At 37.4% G+C, this 25,401-nt stretch overlaps 1 protein-coding gene across 5 annotated transcripts in view; it reads left to right on the forward strand.

Moving 5' to 3' along the window:
* Positions 1-25,006, forward strand: part of DICER1 (dicer 1, ribonuclease III) — a 68,945-nt gene extending 43,939 nt beyond the window's left edge. For all 5 annotated transcript variants that reach the window (XM_032135136.2, XM_032135139.2, XM_032135140.2 and 2 more), the window contains 13 exons: positions 2,771-2,950; positions 3,181-3,394; positions 3,518-3,671; positions 5,051-5,233; positions 5,491-5,596; positions 6,034-6,209; positions 7,150-7,930; positions 11,324-11,479; positions 14,549-15,437; positions 17,105-17,373; positions 19,892-20,054; positions 20,149-20,224; positions 20,595-25,006. In XM_032135136.2, coding sequence (XP_031991027.1) covers positions 2,771-2,950; positions 3,181-3,394; positions 3,518-3,671; positions 5,051-5,233; positions 5,491-5,596; positions 6,034-6,209; positions 7,150-7,930; positions 11,324-11,479; positions 14,549-15,437; positions 17,105-17,373; positions 19,892-20,054; positions 20,149-20,224; positions 20,595-20,760 — 3,513 coding nt within the window. In that variant the 3' untranslated portion in view covers positions 20,761-25,006. The remainder of the gene's footprint in view (positions 1-2,770; positions 2,951-3,180; positions 3,395-3,517; positions 3,672-5,050; positions 5,234-5,490; positions 5,597-6,033; positions 6,210-7,149; positions 7,931-11,323; positions 11,480-14,548; positions 15,438-17,104; positions 17,374-19,891; positions 20,055-20,148; positions 20,225-20,594) is intronic.
* Positions 25,007-25,401: the final 395 nt, after the last annotated feature.

Consider the following 25,401-nt stretch of genomic DNA (forward strand, 5'->3'; position numbering starts at 1 on the left):
AGAGTAAAAACCTAGCATTTCTGACTTCGTTTTCTGTTACATCAAATCTCAGTTCCTCTGCTTGGCTGGCTTCCCATACCCTTGCAGTTTGGCCCACTCTGGATCTCAGCTCCTTTCTCCGATTCACAGCTTCTCTCAGATCAGCCTTTTTCCTTCCTAATGTAGACTGTGCTCTTCCACTTCAGAGGTTGCTTTTGTTTTTCTTCTCAAAAGGATTCTTGGACCCATCTGTCATATTCTATCCAGAATGAGATTATTTCATTTAAATAGACCTTCTTCGTTTCATCAGTTTAGTGGTGTGATTCTTGTTTTACTTACGATTTGGGGCTAAGACAGAAGAGGATTTGTATGATAAAATAAGCAAGTGAAAAGATGCCCTCTCAAGATGACAGGTACACTGGAAGGTAGAAGCACAAATATCTGTCAGGAGTTATGTCAGATTCCCAATGTGGGCCATTTTTTTTTCCGTGGAGTGTTTCCAGCTCAATCTATGGGCATCGTAGCAGAGTTCACACATGAAAGCATCTCTAAATCTGACTTCTAGTAATAGACAAACTTGGCTGACGTATTTTTTTTAATATTTGTTAATATTTTTACCTCATAAGAACCCCAAGCAAAAGCAGAATTTTGCTGTGTGTAGTAGTCCCACTTACCCTTGGAGGGTATGTTCCAAGACGTGCAGTGGAAACTGCAGATAGTATTGATCTTCCAGCAGCTCAACGTTGTTTCATTAGAATGTTGACAAGGAAAAAAAAATTCAGTCCCAGCCAGGGCCACTGTCTCTATGTGGAGTTGGCACATTCTCCTCGTGTCTGCTTACTCCAGTTTCCTACTACATCCCAAAGCTGTGCACATCAGGTGAACTGGCGTGTCTGCGCTGCCCCACTGTGAGTGAGCATGGGGATGCGTGTGCGTGTGCCCTGCCACTGAGTGGTGTCCTGTCTGGGATGGGTTCCCGCATGGGGCCCTGAGCTGCCAGGATAGACTCTGGCATCCTTGGCCCCGAACTGGAATAAGTGGGTGAATAATCATCTTCCTTGTTTTTATTCATCTTTCTTAGGTGTATCTATAGCTCACATTTATTTTAATGCTTAATATTAAAAGTGTTTTTTTAATTTAGAAATTTGGTGATGTTTTTGTGATCAGAAATATGCTGGAGGAATTTAACTGGTTTATGTCAATTAGCCTGTGGGAAAATTGGTTTCTTTCTACCAGTTGGTTGTTTCCCTTAGCCAGTTTCTAAGAACCTGCCGAAGACATTAAGTGAGGACTTATAGCATATATTATGCTTTTTAAAATATGTTTGTACATGTTTATGATAGTTTAAGATATAAATTAGGCACAGTAATAACAAAATAGAACAATTGTAACCATATACTGTAATAAAAGTTATGTAAATATGGTCTCTCTCAAAATACTGTACTGTACACACCTATTATTGGACCGTGACTGATCTCAGGTTACTGAAACCATGGAGGCTGCAGATAAGCGGGGACTGCTGTGCCTGTATCTTAACCTAAATATGTGTTTCTTTGGTTTTGCTTATGCAGTTTTACCAAGTTTTTACTTTATAAAATTTTGCACCCAGCTTAGCATTTTCAAGATTCAGAATCATGTTAGTTTTTAAAAAATCATGAATGTTACCCGTTTTCCCAAAATGCATGTTTCCCTCATACCAAATTTTCACGGGAGACTAGTTTCATGTGATAAAGTCATTAATGATAAGTGTTTCGAAAAGCATAGTATTGGCTGGGTGTGGTGGCTCACACCTGTGATCCCAGCATTTCGGGAGGCTGAGGCAGGAGGATCACTTGAGGCCAGGAATCCGAGACCAGCCTGGTTAACATAGTGAGACCCTGTCTCTAGAAAAAAAGAAAAGCATAGTACTGCCTGGCATCCTGTTTAATTAATAGATACATTCTTTATTTTCTGATTCTCTATTAAATATAACTGTCTCTTTTACCAGCATTTTTGTACATTTTAACTGCAGATGCAGTTCTTTTTCATTGAACCTCAGGAACTGCAAGACCATAATCTGAAGGATTGTGTTAATATTGAAAGCCTAGCAGCAATCTCCATTTAATTATGGTTCACTCACATAATGAAGTAGCCATTACAAATGATGATATTGGTTCATATTGACTCTGACAGATATTCTCTTTACAGTAACGGGATAAAAATCAGGCTATCTCACAAACACAGACACACACATACCCTAATATACACCAGTGTTGTGTGATTTTATTTGTATTGAAAAATATAAATGTATATATGTTTCTATATATTTATACATAGAAAAAGAGTCTAGGAATTATACAGTGTATCCAAATGTTAATTAAGGCTGTCTTTGAGTGATAGGATTATATGTGATTTTTTTAAAATTTGCCTAACTTCATTTTCTGATACTCTACAGTTAGTACATAAAAAGTCCAAGGAAGAGATGAGTTTTCTTGTCAAAAGAAATAGATCAAATGAATAGTATTTTTAAAAAGACCGTACAGTGTTGGATTGTTTTATATATAATTTTGGTATTAGCTATATAGTCAACAGTGCATTATAATGTATGTGAACTTGGGCCACTGTCAGCAGCCCTGGCCTGACTTACCCAGCAGGGTTAAGTAATTAAGAGGAGGTGTCATGCCTTGGGTGTTTTCTTAGCTTTTTCTCATCAGCTTTTAGTAAAGCCAGAATTAATTTGTTTTCTTGCTGACATCCGGAAAAGAGGCTAATATGCTTGAGCATGACGCTGAATTTTCCTTTCCAACTCTAGATTCCAGAGTGTTTGAGGGATAGTTATCCCAAACCTGATCAGCCCTGTTACCTGTATGTGATAGGAATGGTTTTAACTACACCTTTACCTGATGAACTCAACTTTAGAAGGCGGAAGCTCTATCCTCCTGAAGATACCACAAGATGCTTTGGAATACTGACAGCCAAACCCATACCTCAGGTAGATGTTTCATAATGACTACTTATGTCAAAAACGTCTTGCTTAGGAAAAGGAAGAAAGAAAAAACTAGTAGTAAGTACCTTTTGTTACCTCAGTATGTTTAATATTTAAAGATTAAGGTGCCTCTTCTATTTCTCCACTAGAAAGCATCATTTCTCTTCTGAAGTTAATTGTAATGGAATAAAATACCTGTTAATTTTGAGGGGTGCTTTACGTTTCCTTTTGCTAAGATTCCACACTTTCCTGTATACACACGCTCTGGAGAGGTTACCATATCCATTGAGTTGAAGAAGTCTGGTTTCATGTTGTCTCTACAAATGCTTGAGTTGATTACAAGACTTCACCAGTATATATTCTCACATATTCTTCGGCTTGAAAAACCTGCTCTAGAATTTAAACCTACAGACGCTGATTCAGCATACTGTGTTCTACCTCTTAATGTTGGTAAGAAAAAAATCTCTTACTTTGATAACTCTAAAGTAGACACATATACAAATATACAGCTTAGGTATGAAACTTATCTGTATCATGTTTTAACAAGCTAAAGAGTCGTTTTTCTCTTCTAAGTTAATGACTCCAGCACTTTGGATATTGACTTTAAATTCATGGAAGATATTGAGAAGTCTGAAGCTCGCATAGGCATTCCCAGTACAAAGTATACAAAAGAAACACCCTTTGTTTTTAAATTAGAAGATTACCAAGATGCCGTTATCATTCCAAGGTAGGTATTTAAATGGAAAGGAAAATGGTGGTGATACTTTGTTTTTAAAGATGCACTAGGTCGGGCGCAGTGGCTCACGCCTGCAATCCCAGCACTTTGGGAGGCCAAGGCGGGCAGATCATGAGGTCAGGAGATTGAGACCATCCTGGCCAGCATGGTGAAACCTCGTCTCTGCTAAAAATACAAAAAATTAGCCAGGCGTGATGGTGCACGCCTGTAGTCCCAGTTACTCAGGAGGCTGAGGCAGGGCAATCACTTCAAGCTGGGAGGCGGAGATTGCAGTGAGCCGAGATCGCTCCACTGCACTCCAGCCTGGAGACACAGCAAGACTCTGTCTCAAAAAAAAAAAAAAAAAAAATTCACTTATTCACATGGGAATATAAGTGGGCTGTGACTTTAGCATTGTAATTACTAATAGGAAATATGTTAGTTAGTCAGGCATGGTGATGCGTGCTGTAATCACAGCTACTCAGGGCTGAGGTGGGAAGATTGCTTCAGCCCAGGATTTCTACGCTGTGCAGTAAGCTGTGATCACACCACTACACTCCAGCCTGGGCAACAGATCGGGGGAAAAGAAAGAAACTCTTAAGGTCGACCCATTCTCTCCAGTTTACTTGCTTAAAAAATAATACCTAAAGCGTTGTAGATAAGGAATTTTCCTTTGTAAAGGGTCAGATAATCTAATGTTGATAGGCTTTCTTCTTAAAATCTTCATCTTTTTAGTCTCCAGAGTCTTATAGAATTTGATTATAGATAATTATTTCATTTCTTAAAATTTTCATAAGGAATATTAAGCTCTGTGAAAATAGTAAATCCAGAATGATTTTTTTCCTTATTTTATAAAAATTTAGGGAATGGAGTTTTGGGGCAATAAAAACAGGCAGTTTTCAAATAATTATAATACTAGTTGTAATTCAATCTTTGATTTTTTTTTTTTTTTGTACCTCAAAACCATATTTTAAATGTTATTTATCAGGACTATCACTGTCATAGATGATGCAGTAATACGTTTTATATAAGTGTCTTTAATGTTTAGCATTAGTAATATACAAAGTATTTACTCTGTTTGGATAGTGTAAATTTTTTATACTGTTTATATTGATGAAATAGATATGTAAAGGTGCCATTTAGCTTTATGTGTTATCAAAATGTAGATATTTAGAACAAGAATAATAATAAAGTGGGACAATAATATGTCTGTTTTTACTTGATAAAAATACAGTTCTTATATACTTGAAATATATTTGGAATAAAAAGTTTTACTGTTTTTAATCTTTTGAATTCTTAATCATAATTTCCATACTACAAACAGTTGTGTTTTGAGAATAGTTGATTTAAATCAAAAAGCAGCTGATTGTTTTTTTGTTTTTCTTTTTTAGATATCGCAATTTTGATCAGCCTCATCGATTTTATGTAGCTGATGTGTACACTGATCTTACCCCACTCAGTAAATTTCCTTCCCCTGAGTATGAAACTTTTGCAGAATATTATAAAACAAAATACAACCTTGACCTAACCAATCTCAACCAGCCACTGCTGGATGTGGACCACACATCTTCAAGGTAAGGGGCTTCAGAGATGACAGTTGGATTGCACTTGAGGCATTCTTACCAGACATCACTAGACATGCAGAGGTTCACTGTCCCCCTGCCCACCCGTGGACTATCTGAAATCAGGAGACGCTTTGCACACAAACTTGCCCAAGGGGTAGCCCAGGAGGCTGTAGTTGTAATGAGCTCTTCGGGTGGTTTTTGGAGAACCACTGTGAATATGTACTCATTTTTGTGTGTTTGATAAAATTGTTTTGGAATTCTTACAGACTTAATCTTTTGACACCTCGACATTTGAATCAGAAGGGGAAAGCTCTTCCTTTAAGCAGTGCTGAGAAGAGGAAAGCCAAATGGGAAAGTCTGCAGAATAAACAGGTAATGAGTTAATTGTACTAGCGTAACTTAGTATTTGTTTGAGTATTAAAGATTATTAAAGATAAGTTTGAATTTTATCTTACCAAGTTAAATGCATGATTCGTTAATTTTTTAGAAGTTACCTAATCCTCAAATTTTGTTTTGTTTTGTTTTAATTAGTAGTATGTGTTGAATGTTATTTGAATGTTCTTTTTGGTAAGTATTGAGAGTTTTGTTTTTATACTTGGCCCATTAATATATCACAAAATCATTCTCATAAATCCTGTGATAAATCCCATTTGGCCTTAGAGGATTATTTTTACAAATATTTTTTAAAATTAAGTTTTACTAGCGTTTATGATTTTCTTTATCCATTAGTGAAATTGGTCTTTTTTTTTTTATTATTCTTTTGTGTGTGTGCTTTGTATTTGTCTGTCCATTTTTTCCCTTACTTGAAGATACTGGTTCCAGAACTCTGTGCTATACATCCGATTCCAGCATCACTGTGGAGAAAAGCTGTTTGTCTCCCCAGCATACTTTATCGCCTTCACTGCCTTTTGACTGCAGAGGAGCTAAGAGCCCAGACTGCCAGCGATGCTGGCGTGGGAGTCAGATCACTTCCTGCGGATTTTAGGTATGCCTGTGCAGTCAGCCAGAAAGAACACAGATCATGAGATCCTGTTTGCAAAAGAACAGAATTAAGTTAAAATTGTATATAAAATAACTCTTAAAAGAATAAAAAGAAAATATGGATATCTTATGGTCTTGTCAAGTCTCAGAGGGAGATGAGAATCTGAGGTCAGAAATAACTGTTACTACTTAAGCCATAACAGTTGGAGTGAGAATGAAATTGTTCTTTGTTACTGCATCAGCATTTTCAGTCTGTTTTTTCTTTTAAAAATCCAAATATATGTTAAAAAGCAATAGCCTTAGCATGTTCTTTGTCTTCATTATTTTCTTCCCATTCGTAAAATCTCTGCATTCTAAAGAAACTATTGGCTTAAACACTCACATTAATTCTGGTTATCCAATTGGCAATATCAAGACTGTTCTAGGGATTGAAGGAATTTTAAAACATAATAGGAATAACCACAATATTTATTGAGTAGTTGCTGCAGTGCCAAACACTAGCTTAAATGCCATACCCTGTGTTAATTAGCTCATTTAATCATTAAGACAGTGCTGTGAGATAGGAATTGTTAGCCCTTTTCTCAGGTGCAGAAGCTGAGGCACAGAGAGTTTATGTAAGTGGCCCAAAGTTACTCAGTAGGTTAACCAGAGTGCTTGGGATTCCAACCCATGAAGCTAGGCCCCAGGTCCTGCAGGATGCCTGCAAGCTTCGTGACCTTCTTAACTACCACACCTAGAGTCTAGGGCCAGGGATTAAAGCAGTAGATAAAACCATGTCCCACTTTATAATTTACATTGTAAATTAAAAATTTGGAAACTTCTATTCTAAAGTTTAGGAGTACATTTTTGGGATCTTTCTTTTTGTTTTTAAATTCAAATTGCTGTTGCTCTCAGCCTAGCTGTTTTGAAGAATCTGATGTAAAGTTATAAAAATGTCTTTGCAGATACCCTAACTTAGACTTCGGGTGGAAAAAATCTATTGACAGCAAATCTTTCATCTCAATTTCTAACTCCTCTTCAGCTGAAAATGATAATTACTGTAAGCACAGCACAATTGTCCCTGAAAATGCTGCACATCAAGGTGCTAATAGAACCTCCTCTCTAGAAAATCATGACCAAATGTCTGTGAACTGCAGAACGTTGCTCAGCGAGTCCCCTGGTAAGCTCCATGTTGAAGTTTCAGCAGATCTTACAGCAATTAATGGTCTTTCTTACAATCAAAATCTCACCAATGGCAGTTATGATTTAGCTAACAGAGACTTTTGCCAAGGAAATCAGCTGAATTACTATAAGCAGGAAATACCCGTGCAACCAACTACCTCATATTCCATTCAGAATTTATACAGTTATGAGAACCAGCCCCAGCCCAGCGATGAATGTACTCTCCTGAGTAATAAATACCTTGATGGAAATGCTAACAAATCTACCTCAGATGGAAGTCCTTTGATGGCCGTAATGCCTGGTACGACAGACGCTATTCAAGTGCTCAAGGGCAGGATGGATTCTGAGCAGAGCCCTTCTGTTGGGTACTCCTCAAGGACTCTTGGCCCCAATCCTGGACTTATTCTTCAGGCTTTGACTCTGTCAAACGCTAGTGATGGATTTAACCTGGAGCGGCTTGAAATGCTTGGCGACTCCTTTTTAAAGCATGCCATCACCACGTATCTATTTTGCACTTACCCTGATGCTCATGAGGGCCGCCTTTCATATATGAGAAGCAAAAAGGTAAGAGATGATTTTTTTATTTTGAGCAGTTAATTATTCAGTGTGCCTGAAAGTGGTTTGCAGTGTTGGATAATCTCAGAGGATGAGAACGTATCATGCTCAGAAATTGCTACACCAGCTGAGCACAGCTGCTCCTTTGTTCTTCCAGGGCCAGCGAAAGCCTGTGGCAGAACTACCTGGCAGTTGATGAGTATTGCTTTACACCAATCTCACACTCAGGTTTTGGGGCTTAGCTGATTTCCACGTGCCTTACTTTTGGATTGAAATTCAGTTCAAAGGAAGCTATGCAAGTGTGTACACCTCTTGATCCTGAGGGGTATATGAAGAAATGTGCATTGTAGTCAGTCAAGGAGCTTCTGCTTTGTTGAGTTAAACATTTATTTGAGAGGGTACGTCTTGGCGTACAGACATGAGTAAGACACAAGTCTTGTGGAGGAGCTCGTCTCCAAAGTTTTGGAGAGTGGAGGGGAGAGAGTAACAACAGGCTTCACAGAGCTTGGCTGCTCTCCAGTGTGAAGAGGATGACACCAGAGTTCTGAGTAATAAACGCTCGATAGCTCAGAGGAAGGGCAGGCTCTTAAACTCAGCATGGACTAAGACTTAAGAAAAGGAATGAAGGTAAGATATTCAAGTTATGGGGGAAAAAATGGAAAAAAGAAGTGTCACAAGGCAGCATGAGCCTCCTGGACAAATACCTTAGAAAGCAGCTGATCACTTGCAGCACTCGGAAGGAGCATCACTGTTGAATCAAAGATGGCATTAATGGAGGAGGCAAGTTGACAGTGCATAAGCAAAGTGAACAGATGGCAGAGCATGTCAGCATCAGGGAAGCAGCCGTGGCAGCAGTCAGAAGTGTGGAAATACCTGAGAAAAGGCTTGAAAAGGCAGATGGGGTGAAGCTGTATCGTGGAAGGCCTTGAATGCTGGGCTAAGGAGTTTGCACGTGTTTTGAATGTTATAGGCACTGTTGAAGGAATTTAGAGCAAGGAACTATTAATATTAATAAAGTGGTAGTTTAAAATGATTAATCTGGTAGCAGAATGTAGTGTGAGTTGAAAACGCATATCCAAACCAACAGCAGAAGCAGAGAATGGGATAGAACTAGAGTTCTGGTAGAGAGGAAGGGGCTGAGGTGAGTGAGAATTTCAGAAGAAATAATTTTAGCTAACAATTCAAAAGTGCTTACTCTGCACTACTCTAAAAGATAATCGTATACACACACATGTACACACACACACATATATACACATATATGCATATAAACCTAATTTAATTTTTACAATTCTGAGAGGTAGAAACTTTTATTTTCCCCATTTTATAGGTGAGAATAGGCTGGAGAATTTAGCTTGCCCAAGGTCACTTGGCAAGTAAGCGGCAGAGCTTGGGTCGAATCCAGACAGCCTGGCTTTGGAGACCTTCCCCTTCCCCATCACACTAGCCGCTCCGGATAGAACCATCACACCAGGCAGCACACCAAGCATTTCCCAAGTGTTCACTCATTTACTCTTCTCGAAGCCTCTGGGAAAGAGACAACACATCCCTGTTTTGCAGATGAGGGGACTCACACTTAAGAGAGTCGAATGGGCTCCTGTCAGGTCACCTAACTGTTCATCCAGGAGAGTCAGAAGTGTGTCCGAAGCCTCCCAGCATGATCTTGAGGTGGACTGGAGGCGCAGTCATAACAAAAACTGGCAACTTGGGGGCGGTGGCAGTAGCAGGGAGGTAGGGAGAAATGTGGGAAGTCAAGGTTAGAGTTGAGGTTTTAGACCTCATGGAATATGAAGTAGAAATGTTCAGATAATTGAGGCTGTAGGATTCAGATATGGTTTTGTAGAGTAGTCGCCATATGGAGGCTCTGAGAATGGATGAGATTTCCAAGAGGTGGTTGCAGGAAGAAAGTATCAGAGGCTTCGACAAGTGTGGCATAGGCAGTAGGATAGGTTACTCTGTTAGATAAGATAAGACAGAGGTGACTTTCTGTTACAAAACTCGTCCATTTGTCTGCTCAGAAACCTTCTACTCCTTATTTCTGCAGAAAGAATGATCACTCCCTCAGCCTGCTGTTCAGGCCCTTTCAGCCCTGATGCGTTTTGGATCCTAAGCAGGTGGAAGCCCCTTGCAGCTCATTGGACAGACTCCACGCTCAGACCCCCAGCCTTGGGGCCCTTGCTCTGTCCTTCCTTCTGCAGAGGGCTTGCCTCCGTCTCTACCTGTCCAGAATTTTGCCCCATATTTGAGACCTTACGTAGCTCTTTCTTCATCCTGCCCACCGTTTCTGCCAACTTGGAATGTGATTTCCCTCCTATGAGTCCACGTTGCACTTTATCCTCTTCTTGGCACTTGTGATGCTTTGTTCTCTTAGCTTGGAAAGGGAAGCTAGCGTTTATTTCAGCCTGCTACGTTTCAGGCAGAGAGGGAGAGTACTTTTGGCCATAGTGGTCACACGTACCCTCCTTTTCCCTGCTAGCCTGTGTGTCGCGAGGACTGCCCCTCTGTCCTGCTGCTGTCGTTCCCTCTGGGTTGCCCAATCGAGTGCCTCATATGGGGGGTGTCTGTTAAACAGTAGTTGAGTTACATGGGAAGAGGGCTAATGAAGTACTTAATAATAAGGAACCCAGCTTTATGAAAATGAAAATGGGATTGACAATTCTAGACCCTAGTTTCCAAGTAATAACTTGACAGAAATGCAATGATGTGAGCAAATTAGGAAAGAGATAGAGGCATTAGGAAAAACAGACCCGAGCAGAGGATAGACAGTAAAGCTGTTCCATTAATGTGAATAAACAGAAACCTTTTGTTCATTTTTTTTTAAGTTGAGTAAAAGTGTCTTGAAATGCCTGTAAAACAAAGGAATAATATTTGAGAGAGCATTACAGTCGAAATCCCATTTGTGGCTTCCATTCTAGGAATATAACATTGTTTCAGTTTTGTTCCGTGCCAGTTTTCACTTTGCAGCTAGAGCTGATGGCATCCTCCCCCCATTTCATTGAAAATATTGTGACATCTTGACTTTTTATATGGGTTCTTTTCTACTTTGGTAATTCCAGTTAGCAGTTTGCATTTTATGTCATCAGGTTGTATTTTCAAGGCTTTGATACGGTCTGAACTATTTCTTCTCAGTCAGGAATATGCATAGTTATATACATTATTTTTTCTGCTCTGCATCTTATATTCAGAAATATTTACACCAAAAAAGTATAGAATATGTGGGAATTTAATATTCTTTTTATAACATGAATGGGTAGAAAAATGTAGAGCCGTTATAATTAATTGATGACCATATAATTAATTGATTAATTTTAAGAACATTTAACTGAGGATGTGTTAATATGCCTTGAATGAATTCCAGCAGTGATCATTTATGGATAAGTATCCTAATATTTTCTGCTGAAGGTCAGCAACTGTAATCTGTATCGCCTTGGAAAAAAGAAGGGACTGCCCAGCCGCATGGTGGTGTCGATATTTGATCCCCCTGTGAATTGGCTTCCTCCTGGTTATGTAGTAAATCAAGACAAAAGTAACACAGATAAATGGGAAAAAGATGAAATGGTAAGTTTGTGTGTGTCTGTGTGTGTGTGTGTGTGTGTGTGTAACTGGAGGGATTTACTTTTTGGTGAGCCAAAGAATTTTGTTTTATTAATTTTTTGTTTCATTTTCTTGGTATGTTTATAATAGAGTAGATATTTGATATATTTAATTCCTTTAAATACACTGTCTTTTCACTGAATTCAGAACTAGTATTATAATTTTGATCGAGGCAAATTTCTATTTTTATTATTTCTTTTCCAAAGGCATAAGAGTATGTGATGTTTTGACTTTGAGTTTTACTCTTTTTTAAAAAAAATTCACTTTTCTGTTACTACAATTTATCCTAGATCCTTAGCTCTGTTCAGTGAAATGACTTTTCAGTGACCTGTGATCTCTAGTCTGTCTGTGCAATAATTAATTTCAATAAAATCTTGCTTTTGTAGCCCAGGGTTTTCCCAGTCAGGACTCCTGTGAACTTAAAAAAAAAATCATCCATAAAGATTGTTATTTTCTGGAAATAATTTAAATCTTGCCAGTGACTTAAGAAGACTCCAAATATCAGCAACAGCCGCTTCATTTTGTCTTGTCTTGAAGGCCACCAGAGGGCACTTGGGAGGGCCTCCGAACTGCAGGAATCAGCGCAGTGGTGGTTGACTGGGAGAGTTCTAGTGCCTCTTCCGAAGTTAAAGGCAATGCTTCAGACAGTTTCATTTCCTGGAGATTTATTTTGCATTAAAGATAAATTGGCTCATTATTACTTCATTTTTACCTCAGGCCAACAATGATAATACCATTTTTTTCTTTCACAGGTTATATTTTTAAATATCCATTTTCTCCATGTCTTCTTTGTGATGCATGTATCCTATATATCTGCCTTTAAGTATTTCCAGGTAGCATGTTCTGTGACACTATTCGGATTTTTACCTATTTATTGAGGATGTTTTTAACTCATGTAGTATTTGTCTTATTCAGAATTAGAACTTATTTGGAAAAGCATTAAGGGAATATTTTAATGCAAGTTAGGTCCGAACAATTATTTGTTATTAATTTGGAAATATGTAGAACCTTAGAGGAAAATGTATAGATTTTGAACTTTAGAAATGGTATTGTATTTTTATGAATAACATTCCAGTAACAGTCATCCTCCTTTGTTAATACCGTTTCATAATGTATTTGGCTCTTTTTAAAAACTTGTAGCGTAAAGGTGACATTGGCATGTCGTTTTTTTTTTTTTTAAGATACAACACAAAGTTCAATTTATTTTTCTTAATGTTTCTGATGGCACTTTGGTTATTGGAAGTCATTAGAAATACTGTTTAGATTTTTATTTAGTAAGTTATTTTTATTGAAATATAGGCCCTTGCATTGTATTGAAAAGATACACTGTGGTTTTGGCTGGTTGCGTTGCCGTTCTCCCTACCTTGCTCTGGCCCTCAAGCAAATGGGCTTAAGTGGAAACCTTTGCATGCTAAAATGCCTCTTAATAGAAGAGAGTATCAAAGTTGACTTGAATGATATAGAAAAGGATTTCATGAGGCTGTTTTTTCTTAAAAGGCTTGAAGTGCTCTTGAAAAACATTTTATGAGATAGAACCCCACTCTTTTGTAGATGAAGAATCTGAAACCCAGAGGCACTAAAAGGCTTTGCCCAGGATCACACAGTTTGTGATAAAAGTCAGCCCTTTGTGATTTTTTGTGCTCTGCCACTTTTGGCTTATGGTAGCACCTTTCTAAAGATACAGAAGGTTTTTTTCAATAAAAAAAAAATTGTCTGATTTTTTAAAAATTGCAGTTTGGCCCTTTTTTTCTTAAGGACCAATCAAAAACATCTTCATGTTGCCTTGGAAAGTATAAGATTTTTAGCAGGAAATGTTCTGTGAGGTCTGCCGCTACAGTTGCTTTTGGTGTTCTTCCTTATTCTTGAAAAGGTGTTTTTTTCTTAATTAAAAAAATGAAAAGATAAATAGAGATATGGCTTGGCTTACTGCTCTTTGTTTTCAGACCAATATAGTGTTTATATCTTGAGTCTAGTTTAAAATGAAATATTTGTAGTATTTAAAAAATGCTTGAAGGTTGCAACTTTTTTTTTTGTCAGAACACTCTGGAAAGTTGTTACAATCAACATTGATGCACACCCTTCGCCTTCCCCCCTCACAAGTAAAGTTTTTTGGTTTTTTAAAAACTTGCATAACAGAAATTTGGCATCTTTCTAGGATTGCAAAAAAGTTACATCATTACTGAAATCTAGCCCATTATTAAGGTTGTCACTCACAAATAAGCTTTTGCCAAAGAAATTGGAATTAGCAAAGATCTTTTGACAGAAATTGGATTGTTGTGTTTCATGTTAGTCTAAATTTTCTTCTATTTTTGTCAGTTATGCTATAATCTGTTCCCCTGATTACTGTAGCTCAGAGTGGAGGGGAAAGCATAATTTCTCAAATTCATAGCTTAGTGCAGTGATCACTTTTGTTTTTAAGGAAAGCAGTGTAGTTTTGTTGTGGCAAGTATACTTTGAAGTGGAAATAGGGACAAAAGCTTTATTATAAAATCCTATTGTACATTTTAAAAAATGATTTTATCTGTTTTTATATTCTTAATTGCAAAGGTAATGCTTTTCTACATCTGGAATTTCGTTTTATTAATTTGAAAATCTTTTGAAAATCTTTTTGAAAATCAAATTACCACGTTTTCAAATTTTGTCAGCAAAATTGAAGATCTGTGTGATCAGCATATGAGTGCTTTCATTGTGTGTCCTACCAGAGTTAGACTTCTTAGTTGAAGTTTTGCATTGTGGACATTAATTTTAACTTTATATCCATGTTCAAAATCCTTAACTTAAAGCTTCATACTGGATAAAGGTCATTTTATAACTTAGAAAATGAACATTCAAAGAACATGTTTTACTTTGTTTATATGATTAAATAACTTATTTTATGTTAATTGAAAACAAATGGCCATGATTTTAAAGTTGCCTTTTAGTATTTGTGGTTGTCATTTGAAATTATCCATAACCCTTGCTTTTATTGAGTTTCAAACCCTTTTAAAAACAGCAGCTATGTCTCCCCTCCTTCCCCATTCCCCCTCGTTTCAGACAAAAGACTGCATGTTGGCGAATGGCAAACTGGATGAGGATTACGAGGAGGAGGATGAGGAGGAGGAGAGCCTGATGTGGAGGGCTCCGAAGGAAGAGGCTGACTATGAAGATGATTTCCTGGAGTATGATCAGGAACATATCAGATTTATAGATAATATGTTAATGGGATCAGGAGCTTTTGTAAAGAAAATCTCTCTTTCTCCTTTTTCAACCACTGATTCTGCATATGAATGGAAAATGCCCAAAAAGTCCTCCTTAGGTAGTATGCCATTTTCATCAGATTTTGAGGATTTTGACTACAGCTCTTGGGATGCAATGTGCTATCTGGATCCTAGCAAAGCTGTTGAAGAAGATGACTTTGTGGTGGGGTTCTGGAATCCATCAGAAGAAAACTGTGGTGTTGACACGGGAAAGCAGTCCATTTCTTACGACTTGCACACTGAGCAGTGTATTGCTGACAAAAGCATAGCGGACTGTGTGGAAGCCCTGCTGGGCTGCTATTTAACCAGCTGTGGGGAGAGGGCTGCTCAGCTTTTCCTCTGTTCATTGGGGCTGAAGGTGCTCCCGGTAATTAAAAGGACTGATCGGGAAAAGGCCCTGTGCCCTACTCGGGAGAATTTCAACAGCCAACAAAAGAACCTTTCAGTGAGCTGTGCTGCTCCTTCTGTGGCCAGTTCACGCTCTTCTGTATTGAAAGACTTGGAATATGGTTGTTTGAAGATTCCACCAAGATGTATGTTTGATCATCCAGATGCAGATAAAACACTGAATCACCTTATATCGGGGTTTGAAAATTTTGAAAAGAAAATCAACTACAGATTCAAGAATAAGGCTTACCTTCTCCAGGCTTTTACACATGCCTCCTACCACTACAATACGATCACTGGTAAGGAGCCCACGACCAAACTTCGTTTCTGGGAAAATGAGACTTTGTGTTTATCACATTGTGTTGGCCTTGTAAAAAGTGATCTATGCATGTACAGTGTCCGTGCTTAATATTCAAGGGATGGGGCGGGGAACAAAAGGAATAGAAAGAATTCTTTTCCTTGTTATTTGGGGAGCACGTATTGCTTTATAACTTTGGTTGTTGGGAGTATGGCTGTCATATACCCTCATCAGTGTCATTTTATATCTGCCTAATTAGAGAAATTTTAACCTTAGTATTTTGATGTGTTTTCCCCATTTTATCCTCCCCAAATATCTTTCTCTTGCCCATTCAGTGCTGCTTTTGGTTTTTGATTTAGTTGTATATTCTGGATGTATTTCCACAGCCTTTTATTGTTCTTTCTGGACAGAAAGACCCCTCCTTTAGGGTCTTTTTAAAGATGGATAGATTAAAAGATTAAAAGCAATGATTTCACAAGAAGGTTGCGTGGCCCTTGCTGTGACTCTGCTGTCATCTTCTACTTCTCACTGTGCTCTGTATTTTCCCCTCTTTTAATAGACTGTCAACCCATTAGATTAGAAGGGAGAACAAGCCCCTCACACCCAAATCAGCTTCAGGCTGTGAAACACAGCTGAAGTTTACATTTCTATTTCTGTATCTGAAAAGTAAGTGCCTGAATTCAGAATACCAAAGCAAAGTATAAAGTTTGTAGTTTATATAATAAAAACAGTGTAGGGTAAGGTGATCAGCAAAATGTAAAAACCAAAAAGTGAAAAACTATCTGACTCTGGACTAGAAAGACTGATGAAACTAAAGCCTAATTTTCGTTATGGAGGAAAAATTATACGTGGCTTTCGACTACATTCTGCTGGAAGTTCCAAGACCGGGGTTCTCGCCTAGCACAGTCCCTGCTTCTTAACTCCTTGCTTATTCTGGGACAAGTCACCATCAGGCCCTGCCTCAGTTTCCTCAGCTGGATATATTTAATCACTGTGAGAAAATAGAGGTGTTGATTTAACATTGATCATTTTCACATTTTGACAAACAACCAGTTTACCTGCCTTTGCTCCCTTTCACAACTCTTCTTTCTCAATCTCTTGGTTTGTGGTAAATTCATTTCTATAATAGCTCAAGTTAAGAAGAGGGTCTTCTTTTCCTGTCATCCTGTGTAACAAAAATAGCCCAGGAATAGTGAGGAATGGTATCACTTATGCACACAGTCCAGAGTGTGAATGAGACTTTAGCGATGGCAGCACAGTGTAGCCACATGGAGAGGTGTGTGCGGCCCTGGTTTCACTTGTGATGATGTGTGAGGGAGACTCGAGAGGAAGGCCCCAGCACCTGCCCAGACAGCACAGTGCCAGAGAAAAGCATTCAGTGATCATGATAGCACCTGTGAGGTTTTGTTTTTCCTTCTTAACAAGCATTAGTCTTTTGACCACTTGAAGATTTTATGACCCCAGTTTATATAAGAAATGTACTTAATTTGCCATTAAAATTTAGTTTCCAGAGGCTTTTTAGTATGATATGTCAAATATCCTTATTGAAGAATACACGTATGAAAATGATTGTAAATACAAATCTGCGGATTTGGGGATCAGTTGCCTATGTGGGGATAGTGTAAATGCTTCTGCACAAGCTTATGGTTCCACTTTGGATCCCCTCAGATTGTTACCAGCGCTTAGAATTCCTGGGAGATGCGATTTTGGACTACCTCATAACCAAGCACCTTTATGAAGACCCGCGGCAGCACTCCCCGGGGGTCCTGACGGACCTGCGGTCTGCCCTGGTCAACAACACCATCTTTGCATCGCTGGCTGTAAAGTACGACTACCACAAGTACTTCAAAGCTGTCTCTCCTGAGCTCTTCCATGTCATCGATGACTTTGTGCAGTTTCAGCTTGAGAAGAATGAAATGCAAGGAATGGATTCTGAGGTTAGTGCTGTTCAAAACGATGTTGAAAAAAGCGGTCTGACTAGGGGTCTCTGTGGTTTCAGAGTTCTGACTGCGTAGTAGTCTAAAGGGACAGCAGGAGGTCAGGGGTGTGGGACCCAGTGTGCTGTGTTCTCTGGGAGCACGAGTGAACTGCAGTTTGCATGTAGGCCTCTTAATGTCTGCCCCCACTGTGGGCTGTGTGGTCATTCAGGTAAAGAGAAGGAGCCAGGCCTTTCAGTTATGTACCCTTTCCACGCCTTCAGGAGGGCTTCCAGCATTGAGGCATGCCAAAGAAGAGGCCTCCACTGCCGGACCCCAAGGCAGGTTTAGCTTTAGTAAAAGCCCAGTGTAGTTTATTCTTCCTTTTTTAAATGGATCGGAAATATTTGCTAGTATCTCAGGGAAGCATCATAAATATACATTCTGCTTCTATTTGAAGTGGGAAAATCGAATTTAAAAAACAAACTTCTAAATTTTTGACCATTGGAATTTGGGAGGCTTCTATTGTAAGTTCAGCCAAAGGCTCACTGGTGACGGAGCTAATTCTAACATGTTTGTGAGCTATTTTGAATTTTAGTAGGAAAGGATATTGCTTAGATCTTTCCAGTCTCTTAAACATTCATCTGCATACCTGTGTCCCCCAGAGAGACTCTCATTTCCTCCTCTTCCCATTTCATTTCCTTTGATTTTCTTATTTTTGTAGATTTTCTTATATAAGGAGTCAGGAAATAACAGCCTTAACACTAGTAGCTATTTTAGTTGTCATTGCTTTAATTTGTACCTTCCCCTTTTTAATTGCACCAAACCTTTGTTGGGGAGTAGTGAATTTCTCTTTCTATGAGAAAAATTAAGAGTAGGTTTGAAGTCTAGCCGCAGAGCCAAGTTCACGCCCTGCCAGCTGCCCCGATGTGCACTGGAGGAGTCAGTAGGCCCTGCTCTTACTTTAACGCGCCTCTGTGCTCTTGTCCAAGATGAACAGTCTCAGCTGGAGCGCGGCAGGCTGTGAGGTGAGAAGGTGGGACCAGCTCGTAGACTTCCAAGTGTTATCTAGTCTCATTCTTTAGAAATAGCTAAGCCTGAATTTTGAGGAATTAGTTAAAATTAGATTTAAGCTCTCTTTGGATGCCAGTGGGGCATATTGGTTTTGTTAGTTTTTGTTCATTCTTTTCCTTCCCTTTGTTTATATAAACATATGTATAGAAGTTACAAGAACTGATTGGAAATGTCATGGTCTGGCATTTCTAACTTACTATTTGATCTTAAGAAAGTCTCTTTACCTCTCTGGGCCTCCGTTTCCTCAGCTGTAAAAAGAGAGAATTAAACTTGGTAAGTTTTAAAATTCCTTTCTATCTCAAAACCATAATATATGAACAATAAGTCTGTTTTTTTTAAGTAATCAGCAGTATAAATGTATTATGTATAACTTTGTATGGCTAAACAACCTGTTAGAAATTAGTATTTTCCCACTTTATTTTTTTCACAAATGATTTGTGTTGATTATAGAAAAGTTAGTACAAGTAAATAAGAAGAAAATTAGTTAAATTTGCCTGATTATGCTACCTCGGAAATAACCAATATTAACATTTTGGGAGGAATTGTAGATGTGTATAGATATAAACATATCTAAAATGTAAAATGGAATTCTATTATGTATAGGATCCTGTAACCTGTTCTTGTCACGTATGATATATTGTGGCTGACTTTCCATGTATTGATGGGTATCCTGATGCCCAGAAGCCACATGCTAGTCAACACGTGGCTGATTTATTTAAACGGTTCTTTATGGCCAAGTAGTTAAGTAGTTTTTGGTTAGGATGTTTAATAACCATGGATGTGATAAATACGCTTATGTATCTAGTTACCTCCTTAAAATAAGTTCTTAGAGATGCAATTGCTGCATCAAAGAATTGTGAACTTTTCAAAGGCCTTTGATTTTATTTTATTAATTTGCATACCTGCTATGTCAGATACTCCGTTATAGTGAACACATACCTAGTGGCTTAATGAAGAGGGAACTTGGAGGAAAAAATTTTTCAAATAGAATTTCCCTATTTGCCTGCAACAGCGATTTCTGCTCCCCAAAGCAGCATACACCCCTGCGAGCACCAGGCCAATTAGTCCTATTGAATGCTTGCCAAGCAACTAGGGGGTAGAACTGTTTTAAAGTACAGTTCTTTGATTATGAGTGAATTTGAATTTTTTTCATACTTTTATTGACTATTTCTAATTCTTTGTTAAGGTTGTTTAAATTTAGAAGTAATCTTTTTTCTTTGCTGGGTATATAGAATAATAAATGGGATGGGGATTTTTTTTCTTTTTTTCTTGAGAAGTTTGAAAAACTTTTTTTAAAAGATAACATTTGTTTTACTATTACAATATAGTAGGCATACCATAAATGGTATTTCCCCCCTTATTAAAGAAGTAACAAAAGTCATACATCCAAGAAAAGAAACTACATCTGTGGACTGCCTGTAGAAGTGGCCTTTTTGCTTACAAGTCACTTTTCCCTTTATAATAGCTTAGGAGATCTGAGGAGGATGAAGAGAAAGAAGAGGATATTGAAGTTCCAAAGGCCATGGGGGATATTTTTGAGTCGCTTGCTGGTGCCATTTACATGGATAGTGGGATGTCACTGGAGACAGTCTGGCAGGTGTACTATCCCATGATGCGGCCGCTAATAGGTATTGTTGTCTCCCTTTAGAAAGAAAAAAACCCCACAAAATTAAAAACAACTTCAAAGATATTATTCATATTATTCTTTCATTTTGATTGCAGAAAAGTTTTCTGCAAATGTACCCCGTTCCCCTGTGCGAGAATTGCTTGAAATGGAACCAGAAACTGCCAAATTTAGGTAAGCAAAAAATATACATGGAAAAAACATTAACTTGAAAACGTCAAGGGGAAAAGTTCACAAAGATATTGTAAACTAATGATTCTGAAAACTATTTACACTGTGGTGTGCTGTTGTCAGATTTCTATTTGTAATCTGATTGACTTCTCTTTTTTTCTTTCTGTTTTTATGAAATAATGCTGTAATAAAGACTAGACGGCAGCCCTGTCTGTCGAGGGTATGCAATTGCAGTAAGTCGTAACGCGTGTTTCCTTTGTGTGGTGTCAGCTTATACATGGGACTCCTGGCCTGAGAGTGCACACTAAATGCTGATTGACAATGATAATAAATACTTCTGACTTCTAATTCAAGCTGTTTGGATTTTTTACAGCCCGGCTGAGAGAACTTACGACGGGAAGGTCAGAGTCACTGTGGAAGTAGTAGGAAAGGGGAAATTTAAAGGTGTTGGTCGAAGTTACAGGATTGCCAAATCTGCAGCAGCAAGAAGAGCCCTCCGAAGCCTCAAAGCTAATCAACCTCAGGTTCCCAATAGCTGAAACCCCTTTTTAAAATTCAAAACAAAAAAACAAAAAAATTAAGGGGAAAATTATTTAAATCGGAAAGGATGACTTAAAGTTGATAGTGAGTGGAATGAATTGAAGGCAGAATTTAAAGTTTGTTTGATAACAGCATAGATAACAGAATAAAACATTTAACATATGTATAAAATTTTGGAACTAATTGTAGTTTTAGTTTTTTGCGCAAACACAATCTTATCTTCTTTCCTCACTTCTGCTTTGTTTAAATCACAAGAGTGCTTTAATGATGACATTTAGCAAGTGTTCAAAATAATTGACAGGTTTTTTTTTTTTTTTTTGAGTTTAATTTATGTCAGCTTTGCTTAGTGTTAGAAAGCCATGGAGCTTAAACCTCCAGCAGTCCCTAGGATGATGTAGATTCTTCTCCATCTCTCCGTGTGTGCAGTAGTGCCAGTCCTGCAGTAGTTGATAAGCTGAATAGAATGATAAGGTTTTTGAGAGGAGAAGTGCGCCAATGTTGTCTTTTCTTTTCACGTTATACTGTGTAAGGTGATGTTCCTGGTCGCTGTTGCACCTGATAGTAAGGGACAGATTTTTAATGAACATTGGCTGGCATGTTGGTGAATCACATTTTAGTTTTCCGATGCCACATAGTCTTGCATAAAAAAGGGTTCTTGCCTTAAAAGTGAAACCTTCATGGATAGTCTTTAATCTCTGATCTTTTTGGAACAAACTGTTTTACATTCCCTTCATTTTATTATGCGTTAGACGTTGAGACAGCGTGATACTTACAACTCACTAGTATAGTTGTAACTTATTACAGGATCATACTAAAATTTCTGTCATATGTATACTGAAGACATTTTAAAAACCAGAATATGTAGTCTACGGATATTTTTTATCATAAAACTGATCTTTGGCTAAACAACCCATTTTACTAAAGACCTCCTGCTAGGTAGTTCCACTGATGGAAATGTTTATGGCAAATAATTTTGCCTTCTAGGCTGTTGCTCTAACAAAATAAACCTTAGACATATCACACCTAAAATATGCTGCAGATTTTATAATTGATTGGTTACTTATTTAAAGAAGCAAAACAGAGCACCTTTACCCTTAGTCTCCTCACATAAATTTCTTACTGTACTTTTCATAATGTTGCATGCATATTTCACCTACCAAAGCTGTGCTGTTAATGCCATGAAAGTTTAACGTTTGCGATAAACTGCCGTAATTTTGATACATCTGTGATTTAGGTCATTAATTTAGATAAACTAGCTCATTATTTCCATCTTTGGAAAAGGAAAAAAAAACTTTTTTAGGCATCTGCCTAAGTTTCTTTAATTAGACTTGTAGGCACTCTTCACTTAAATACCTCAGTTCTTCTTTTCTTTTGCATGCATTTTTCCCCTGTTTGGTGCTATGTTTATGTATTATGCTTGAAATTTTAATTTTTTTTTTTTTGCACTGTAACTATAATACCTCTTAATTTACCTTTTTAAAAGCTGTGGGTCAGTCTTGCACTCCCATCAACATACCAGTAGAGGTTTGCTGCAATTTGCCCCGTTAATTATGCTTGAAGTTTAAGAAAGCTGAGCAGAGGTGTCTCATATTTCCCAGCACATGATTCTGAACTTGATGCTTCATTGAATGCTGCATTTATGTGTAAGTGACATTTGAATACTGTCCTTCCTGCTTTATCTGCATCATCCACCCACAGAGAAATGCCTCTGTGCGAGTGCACCGACAGAAAACTGTCAGCTCTGCTTTCTAAGGAACCCTGAGTGAGGGGGATATTAAGCTTCTCCAGTGTTTTTTGTTGTCTCCAATCTTAAACTTAAATTGAGATCTAAATTATTAAATGAGTTTTTGAGCAAATTAGGTGACTTGTTTTAAAAATATTTAATTCTGATTTGGAACCTTAGATGTCTATTTGATTTTTTAAAAAACCTTAATGTAAGATATGGCCAGTTAAAGCAATTCTTGAATTATATAACTGTAAAAGTGTGCAGTTAACAAGGCTGGATGTGAATTTTATTGTGAGGGTGATTTGTGATCAAGTTTAATCACAAATCTCTTAATATTTATAAACTACCTGATGCCAGGAGCTTAGGGCTTTGCATTGTGTCTAATACATTGATCCCAGTGTTACGGGATTCTCTTGATTCCTGGCACCAAAATCAGATTGTTTTCACAGTTATGATTCCCAGTGGGAGAAAAATGCCTCAATATATTTGTAACCTTAAGAAGAGTATTTTTTTGTTAATACTAAGATGTTCAGACTTAGACATGATTAGGTCATACATTCTCAGGGGTTCAAATTTCCTTCTACCATTCATCAACAGCAAACTTCAGCTATTTCACTTTTTGTTGGAGAAAAATAGTGGATTTTAATTTGACTCACAGTTTGAAGCATTCTATGATCCCCTGGTTACTAAGTTAAAAAATAAAAAAGTATACGAGTTAGACATATGAAATGGTTATGAACGCTTTTGTGCTGCTGATTTTTAATGCTGTAAAGTTTTCCTCTGTTGAGCTTGTTGAAATGTTTTGCATCTGTCAATTAAGAAAAAAAAATCACTCTATGTTGCCCCACCTTAGAGCCCTATGTGCCACCCTTCTGTTCCTGTGATTGCAATGTGAGACCGAATGTAATATGGAAAACCTACCAGTGGGGTATAGTTGTGCCCTGAGCACGTGTGTAAAGGACTGAGGAGGCGTATCTTGAAAAAGCAACTGCAGAAATTCCTTATGATGATTGTGTGCAAGTTAGTTGACATGAACCTTCGTTTGTAAATTTTTTAAAATTTCTTTTATAATATGCTTTCCGCAGTCCTAACTATGCTGCGTTTTATAATAGCTTTTTCCCTTCTGTTCTGTTCATGTAGCACAGATAAGCATTGCACTTGGTACCATGCTTTACCTCATTTCAAGAAAATATGCTTAACAGAGAGGAAAAAAATGTGGTTTGGCCTTGCTGCTGTTTTGATTTATGGAATTTGAAAAAGATAATTATAATGCCTGCAATGTGTCATATACTCGCACAACTTAAATAGGTCATTTTTGTCTGTGGCATTTTTACTGTTTGTGAAAGTATGAAAAAGATTTGTTAACTGAACTCTTAATTATGTTTTTAAAATGTTTGTTATATTTCTTTTCTTTTTTCTTTTATATTATGTGAAGTGATGAAATTTAGAATGACCTCTAACACTCCTGTTAATTGTCTTTTAAAATACTGATATTTTTATTTGTTAATAATACTTTGCCCTCAGAAAGATTCTGATACCCTGCCTTGACAACATGAAACTTGAGGCTGCTTTGGTTCATGAATCCAGGTGTTCCCCTGGCAGTCGGCTCCTTCAGTTGCTCCCTGGAGGCAGGTGGGGACTGCAGAGGATCACTGGAATCCAGATCGAGCGCAGTTCATGCACAAGGCCCTGTTGATTTAAAATATTGGATCTTGCTCTGTTAGGGTGTCTAATCCCTTTACACAAGATTGAAGCCACCAAACTGAGACCTTGATACCTTTTTTTAACTGCATCTGAAATTATGTTGAGTCTTTAACCCATTTGCATTATCTGCAGAGGAGAAACTCATGTCATGTTTATTACCTATATGGTTGTTTTAATTACATTTGAATAATTATATTTTTCCAACCACTGATTACTTTTCAGGAATTTAATTATTTCCAGATAAATTTCTTTATTTTATATTGTACATGAAAAGTTTTAAAGATATGTTTAAGACCAAGACTATGAAAATGATTTTTAAAGTTGTTGGAGGCGCCAATAGCAATATCTAGGAAATTTGCATTGAGACCATTGTATTTTCCACTAGCAGTGAAGATGATTTTTCACAACTAACTTGTAAATATATTTTAATCATTACTTTTTTTTTCTAGTCCATTTTTATTTGGACATCAACCACAGACAATTTAAATTTTGTAGATGCACTAAGAATTCACTGCAGCAGCAGGTTGCATAGCAAAAATGCAAAGGTGAACAGGAAGTAAATTTCTGGCTTTTCTGCTGTAAATAGTGAAGAAAATTACTAAAATCAAGTAAAACTAATGCATATAATTTGATTGACAATAAAATATTTACCATCACATGCTGCATCTGTTTTTTAAGGAAGGTGTCATTCATTCATACAGTAATCATGCTGCAGAAATTTGCAATCTGCACCTTATGGATCACAATTACCTTTAGTTGTTTTTTTTGTAATAATTGTAGCCGAATAAATCTCCAATAAAGTTATCGTCTGTTCACTTTGTGTCCTTTCATCTTTTTTCAATTCAAGCGGGTAATAACATTTAAATAGTGGTAGCAGAAATGATCTTTATAATGTTTCAATTCCATGGTGAATCATATGAAAATGCATATTTTAATATAAAATTTTATTTACCAAGTTCTGCTTCATGTCCACCTGTAGAATTATATAGTAACAACTGTCTTTTTTGAAGACTTAATTCCAGCCTGCTTTTTGGAAATTCTGTCACATTGATTGATATATTCTAGGTCTTGGATTATTTAGATGATATGTTTGACACATTCTTTAGGTGAACTTGGCTTTTCTAAAATCAGGCAGACAGAATGTTCAGCTTCCAGGTTTTTAGGACACATTTCCAATATTGTTGATTAAGAAATAATTCTATCATTTTAG

Source organism: Hylobates moloch, unplaced genomic scaffold, assembly GCF_009828535.3.
Source record: "Hylobates moloch isolate HMO894 unplaced genomic scaffold, HMol_V3 SCAFFOLD_16, whole genome shotgun sequence".
NCBI classification, from domain to species: Eukaryota; Metazoa; Chordata; class Mammalia; order Primates; family Hylobatidae; genus Hylobates; species Hylobates moloch.